This window comes from Adiantum capillus-veneris, chromosome 16, assembly GCF_014529385.1.
Source record: "Adiantum capillus-veneris isolate H3 chromosome 16, ASM1452938v2, whole genome shotgun sequence".
NCBI classification, from domain to species: Eukaryota; Viridiplantae; Streptophyta; class Polypodiopsida; order Polypodiales; family Pteridaceae; genus Adiantum; species Adiantum capillus-veneris.
The window spans coordinates 17,766,746-17,774,123 of NC_140946.1; the positions used below are offsets into that span (position 1 = coordinate 17,766,746).

The 7,378-nt window shown below is 45.1% G+C and overlaps 1 protein-coding gene across 1 annotated transcript in view; it reads left to right on the plus strand.

The window, feature by feature from the left end:
- Positions 1–3,465: 3,465 nt before the first annotated feature.
- LOC147438633 (uncharacterized) overlaps positions 3,466–7,378 on the plus strand; it is a 5,432-nt gene continuing 1,519 nt past the window's right edge. Inside the window, exons 1-3 of the mRNA XM_086484675.1 lie at positions 3,466–4,279; positions 4,813–5,023; positions 5,211–7,378. The exon at positions 5,211–7,378 is cut by the window's right edge and continues 1,519 nt beyond it. Coding sequence (XP_086340801.1) covers positions 4,067–4,279; positions 4,813–5,023; positions 5,211–7,378 — 2,592 coding nt within the window. The 5' untranslated portion in view covers positions 3,466–4,066. The remainder of the gene's footprint in view (positions 4,280–4,812; positions 5,024–5,210) is intronic.

Consider the following 7,378-nt stretch of genomic DNA (forward strand, 5'->3'; position numbering starts at 1 on the left):
GTTTGGCTATAGATCACAATATTACCCAGAATTCTTAATGGTGGGTATATATCATGCTTCATATGATCCGAGCTTACTGTGCTACATTTAAGTTGCTATTCAGAGAGGATTCAGAGCACGTGTCGCCATTGCAGAGTTAGGCAGAACCCGTCCAATTAATGCTATGTTTGCTCAGAATCTTAGTCTCGGTGCTTGGTTCCTACGTGTTTTTGTGTTAGTATCTCTTCCTCCAGTGATTGGTAGATGTGTTTTACATCGTGGGCCATGGGTGGTTCGATATCGCAGCAGGGCATGTCGTAGACTACGCTTTTCAACGTATAAATCTTAAGTCTCTACGCATGTTATATTTTTTGACATGGGAAATATCACTTACTCTATATATGTTAGTGCAAAGTTAGTTTGAAAATATGTTGTGATGACTTTTGTTTAGGTTGCTGCATAAAGGTTTTCATGTTGTCCATCTTATAAATTTCGAACACACACAGTACCGCGCTCTCTCTCTCTCATCAAGCATGAGAGAGAGAGAGAGGAAAGGAGAGAGAGAGAGAGAGCTTTGTCTCTCTCTCGAGGAGGAGAAAGAGAGAGAGCCCAATACATGGACAACAGAGAGAGAGAGAGAGAGAGAGAGAGAGAGAGAGAGAATCCACCCAGTATGTAGACAAAGGAACATGCTAAAAAAAAACCAAGGTTTAGTGTAATCCCACCTACAAAATTTGAGATTTACCTCTACATTTTAAATTTGAAAGAGGACTGATGAAAGAGTGCCCTATAGCCATGATGACTGAGAGAGAGAGAGAGAGAGAGAGAGAGAGAGAGAGAGGGAGAGAGAGAGAGAGAGGGGGGGCACCAGACTAGGGCGGCTATACTAGATTTCAACTCCTTCGGCGGTGTACACACACACACACACACACACACACACACACACACACACACACACACACACACACACAGAGAGAGAGAGAGAGAGAGAGAGAGAGAGAGAGAGAGAGAGAGAAATTTGCCAAGAGCAAAGAGCTTGAGGGTAATAGAGGCCATTCTTAACAAGCAACAAGGGTAAGTTGGGAGAATCAGAGCCCACAAGAATTTAGAGCAGTGCCACAGCCATGCCAGTGCCATTGGGAGAATTTGAATTTGACCTTAAATTGAGAAGATGGCCTCAAAAGATAATGTTGAAACCACTTTCAATCCTCTCTCCGCCTGTATAGCCATAGCCTGAAGGCATTGTTCTTCCTTCCACATGGCCTTGCTACATACAGTTGGTTGTTGGGTACTTTTCCCTCCTAAACTGCCACAGATTCTGCATGTAATCCCCATTATCTAATGTGCTACTATTAGGTACTTTTGCTCCACGGTTGTGACAAGTTGAAGCCATTCTTAACAAGCACAAGGGTAAGTTGGTACGGTGGTAAGCATGTGATCAAAGCAAGGCGGGGACATGGTGGTAGCTATGGTGAGCTGCAAATGTGGTAGGTACAGAAAGTGACAAATCTAGAGCCTATGAGTAGGCGGATGTTTTCTCAACTAGCAAAGGGCACGGGCACAGAGAAAAACTCAGGCAAGGAGAGCGTGGAGGCAATATAGGTGCGTTTGAGAGGGTGGGCAAGAGATGCTATGATAGTCGGACAACACTAGAGCTTAAGGGTAAGAGGGGCCATGCCGCCACCGAAGGCGGCGCCGTTTTACTAGTTCCCTTAATGCTTACTCAATTCCTGACAAACTTCTCACCACATTATGAGTTTCAATGAGGACGGAGGGTCACCTAGCTGGATAGAGTTGGAGGATGGGGATCTTTAGCTAAGCCCACACATGCTGGCATGGTCCTCTTTTCTCTAGCCATACATAGTGAGGTATAAAATGCCTTAAAAGCTCAAGATATTAAGTACTATATGAGATATAATAGAAAATGTATCTTTTTGACATTTGCGACACATACAAAGCTACTTTAGAAGGAAGAATGTACCTGAGGTCTTTCTAGATGTCACAAACAAGGATTGTAGATTACTAGCTACTCATCATGTTACATTTAGAATGGTCATGCTTTAGATGCGGGTAACATATTTTCTTTCGGACGAAGAAAAGCGGGACAGACCGACCGGTAGGCCGGTCTGTACCGCTAGTCTATTATTATGAGAGCAGTACGAGAATTCACTTACAATAACGTGAATGTTTTGGACTTCTCAATATATAGCAGCAATATATATTGTTGATAAAAAGTTGCAAATTAAGATTTAGAAATCACATGGTGTATGAGAATTGTACTCCCCTGCATATCTTGGTGGTGTTGAACTTGTCACAATATATAGATGATGCAGACTATAAAAATTGACAAGCTGAGGCTAAATATAAACTAATCTATAATTAGTGTTGATTCTCTGAAAGATGCTATGTACGGGAAGAATAGAAGCAGCTGTCTAAGACGACGTTGGGGCTGCAGCTTATACCACATGCATGAGAAACGATGGGCTTTGAATACCATATCTGATTGATTCTGTGTCAGCTGTTGCGCCGTTGCTTGCTTGTGCTACAAGCGAACAATTAGATCCCTGGCCGATCAGGCTGACATTCATCACAAGTTACAACGAGCGCTACGAATGATCAATCTCTTGCAGTGTGTGCGCGCGCGCCTATAAAGAGTATGGCATAGTGCAGCTCCTAGGTCGAAATGTGGTAGTATTCTGAATTGTTTCTGCGTCGCTGCAAGCTTAGAGCTTGGTCGCGTGGTCTGATATCCTGCCCTTCAACCGATAGCTAGCTGGTCAAGTAGAGAGAGAAGGCACCCATTAAAGCTCAGTCACGTCACATAAAAAGTCGAAACTTTTGTTCTTATGCCCTCGGAATCAGCAGGATCCTCGTTTAATTGCAAAAATCGCCTTCGATAGGACGTAGCTGTCGAGCAGCCATCCCGCCACAATGTCGAGCTATTTTCACGACCCTCCCCAACAACGGTTGACCTGCCCAAGCCCACGTAATCATGAGACTTTGCACTACCGGCAAACGGGAGAGGCGGACTGCATAGCGGGTGCAGGCGACCGGGTCCTTATATCGGCAAGTAGAACGAGTAGTGCATGTGAGCGTGAGAGTGAGAGTGAGAGAGAGCGTGAGTGTGAGAGAGTGTTGAGTGTGTGTGAGAGCGTGAGTGTGAGAGAGTGTTCACTACAAGTTTTTGAACTTTTCACAAGTTCAAAAAAAGTCCTTTTTCTCATCCATTTTCATAATTCATCGAAGAATTTTGGACCACGTGTAAAAATTTCAATATAATAAAAATAAGATTCTCATGAAAAAAGCAATTTTTAAAAAAACAAATGTTGACTTTTCCATTCAATTTTGGAACAGTGACTGTTCCAAGAATGTGAATTTTTTTAAAAATGGAAAAATAGCTTTTCAGATTTTATTGTTTGCGCGTTTAAAAATGTCATTTTCTCAGTAGGTGGGTGTGAATAGCAATTTTTCCTCTCGTTTTCACCGCTGTGAAAACATCCAAAACTTGTAGGCGTGAAAGCGTGAAAGCGTGAGGCGTGCGCGCGCATCTATAAAGAGTATGGCATAGTGCAGCTCCTAGGTCGAAATGTGGTAGTATTCTGACTAGTGAGAGCGTGAGGGTGAGAGCGAGCGTGAGAGTGTTGAGCGTGAGCGTGAGCGTGAGGAGTGAGAACGAGTGAGCGTGAGAGAGTGTTGAGTGTGTGAGTGAGGCGCGCGCGCATCTATAAAGAGTATGGCATCCTACTGCAGCTCCTAGCTGGTCAAAATGTGGTAGTATTGTGAATTGTTTCTGCATCGCTGCAAGCTTATATCAGCAAGTAGAACGAGTAGTGTGAGAGCGAGCCTGAGTGTGTGTGTGTGTGTGTGTGTGTGAGAGTGAGAGTGGGTGTGAGTGTGTGTGTGTGAGTGACAGTGAGAGAGTTGTGTTGTGTGAGGGAGTGTGTGTGTGTGGGGGGGGTGCAGGGGGGAGAGAGAGAGAGAGAGGGAGAGACGATAATCGCTGCTTAAGGTTTCTTGTGATCAGTTATAGCTGTGGAGACAGTGTAACCAGGTTTAATGTCATCAGCTCTAGATCTGCTGCGATAATATGAATGATATAATAATGGCTAGTAGGATGATCAGCGGAAGTGAAACGAGGCAGAGCCGGGCAAGGAAAGTAGTAGAGGACATACGGGCCACCAAGTTTGGAATCGGGCGCTCCCAAAAGAACCCCTTGGCCCCGGACATGCACCAAGCCATCACCCACCTTGCTGCCGAACTCTACCAGAAGGACCTCCACTTTGTCATGGAGCTTGTCCAGGTTTAATACCTGCTTGGCAAATTCTTCCGTAGCTTATTAATTCCTTTTGTGAGAGTGAGTGTGTGTGTGTGTGAGAGAGAGAGAGAGGGAGAGCTGCACACTACACCCATTAATATATACACAAGAAGTTTTGGACAAATCCTCACAATAATTCTCACATTGTGACTTAACAAAACATGATAAGCTCCTATGAGGGAGACACTGCACACCTAGCTAGGTGCTGTCAGGGGTAGCGTAGCGGATCGCCGGCCTGGTGGTCCCCTAACCCCGACCGCACCTAGCTAGGTATGTGGTGCCTCCTGAGGGGAAGCTCATGATGCTATGCACTCTACAAAAAACAGAGAGAGACTCCATTTTCCTACATGAGGAAATGTCCAAATCTTGTTGGGATAGATTGAAATCATGCTATGTATTAAACTCCGCAATTTACACCAGATAATCAGTGTAAATGCTGCACCACACCTGGGCTGTAACTCATGATGGCACTGTTTCTAATGCATGCTCTAAGCTGATGTTTGTGCATGGTGTGACAGAACGCAGATGACAACACATATGCGGAAGGGATTGTCCCCGAGCTGAAATTCATCCTGGTGGAGGCAGATGTGGCAAACGTTGGGGTTGAGTGGACATTGCTTGTTCTCAACAATGAGGTGGGCTTTTCACAAGCTAATGTGGAGTCTCTTTGCAGTATTGGCCTCTCCACTAAGAAAGGCAAACGGGATAGTGGCTACATCGGAGAAAAAGGTGTGCGCGCGCGTGCTCTCTCTCTCTCTCTCTCTCACACACACACACACACACACACACACACACACACACAGGCCAAATTGGAGAGAGAGAGAGAGAGAGAGAGAGAGAGAGAGAGAGAGAGAGAGAGCTCCATGGAAGTAATCACAAATATAATGCCATGGCTTGCTTGTGATTGTAAACGCAGGTATTGGTTTCAAGAGCGTATTTCTCATAACACGGCATCCAATAGTCATTAGCAATGGATATCGAATCCGGTTTAACGATGCGCCTACACCTGAAACGGACCTTGGATACATAGTGCCAGAGTGGGCGGCACAGCCAAGTGATGAAGACCTCTTGGATTGCATCGGTGGGGCCAAGCTTCCAAGCACCATCTTTGTGCTGCCTATCCGCTCCGACAAAGTCCAGCCGATGCGAGAGCAACTGTTTCAGCTGTCTCCTCAGCTTGTTCTCTTCCTAAATAAAATAGAGAAGCTCTCTGTTCAGCAGCTGGCCTCAAGCCATGCAAACAAAAGCAATGCAGCTGCCAATCTTCTGAAAAGCATGTGTGTACAACGGCATAGAATCCCGTCTTCACGTGCATGTCTTTCCCTCATTCCGAACACATGCAGCCATTCTGTGGTCCGCTTGTCTTTTTCCAACCAAGAAGCCATCTACCATGTGTGGCAGCAGGAGTTTCCTGTATGTGCTGATCATGAGGTAGACAGCCGGCGTCATGTCAAAACTTGTATGATCTCTCTAGCATTTCCCCTGAATAATAAGAGGATACGAAGTCATAGTGAACCAGATGTCTATGCCTTCCTGCCTACCAAGATTAGTGCAGGCTTGCCCTTCCTCATCAATGCTGATTTTCTTCTGGTATCTTCTCGAGAGAATCTAAGGTTTGGTAGTAAATGGAACACAGGTATTCTGTCTCGTATCCCAGAAGCATTTATGGCTGCCTTCATGTTCCTTCTCAGGGATGTTCATCATTTAAGCTCTTCTGGCATCCAGCTCCGGAGCATATATAGCTTCGTGCCTTGTGCAAGGCTCTCAGTTCCAGAGCTTGGATTCGTCCGAGACTCTATAATTGAGCAGATGAAGCAGCATGGTACAATTTTATGTGCTGGGAATGTTGGGCAATACTTGCCTTTGGGTGGAGCTGGACACTCTGATGCAGGATGTTTTTTCTGCCCCCCTCATGAAGCACGAGTTATTCATCCAGAATTTGGGCAAATTCTTGAGCTGGCTGCAAAAGCGAATATTCCCCCACCCAAAGCACTACTATGTCAATCAACATATATTGTGGATGCCGAGCTCGCAGAAACTCATCCGTCTCTATTCTCAGTTCTAAAGGTAGCTTCTTATGATGAGAAAGAGTACATTCAGATTGTCAGAAGCCCTGCCTGGCTACAAAGCTTGACAGAAGCCATGTATGTAGAGGTTCTTTATTTTCTCATGTATAACTCAACGCAGCTAGCTATTTCAATGCAAAACCTGCCCCTGATCAAATATCTGGATGAAAAGGGCAACACACAGCTTCTTGCACCTGAACACAAGTATGAAGTGCCTGTCTACATCTCTAAAATTCCAAAAGATGAGCTGATTGTGTCCCGATGGAGAGCCACATTCCAACCCTGGCTTAGGGTACAATTTATGCCCACAAAAACAGTGAAAGCAATCAACATAACACCGGCAGAGAAACAGAAATCTCTGTATACGTGGTTGAAAAAAATTGCCAATGTGGAGCATCTCTCAGTGACAAGTTTCGGAGAGTCTCTCATAAAGCGATGTACAGAAAGGAAATCAGATGCATGCCTTACATTAAATGCTATGCACTTCTTTCTTCATGCCAACTACGAGGGGTACCTCCCTCATGGTCCGGATCTCAGCAGAGCTGTGAAAAAACTGCCACTCATCGATAATTCCGGAGCTGTGCACCAAGATTTCAGCGGCCCTATTCTCTTGCCAGCTTCTGTGTGCATGTGGCCAAGAATACTCTTGCACAACACATGGAAAGGTGATGTCATTTTCCTGTCAGAAAGCTACTTGAAGGTTCCTTCATTTATGTCTGCCCATGTAGAAGCAGAGGAGGTGGTCCAATTCCTGAAAATGACCATTGGTGCATCAGATATCTTTGACATCCGTAAACCTCCAAATGTTCGCATGCCCATACAAGCCCCATGGCTATCAGCAGATGATTGCATGTCGTTTCTAAGTTGGATCGAAGCATTACCTTGCAAACCTAGCAATCTCATGGCAAGCTTGAAGGAGAGCTCATGGGTGACAACTATGAATCATGGTTATAAAAAGCCATCACAATCATTCCTACATATAGAGCAATGGAATGGAGCGCTGCAATGTGAGGACGTT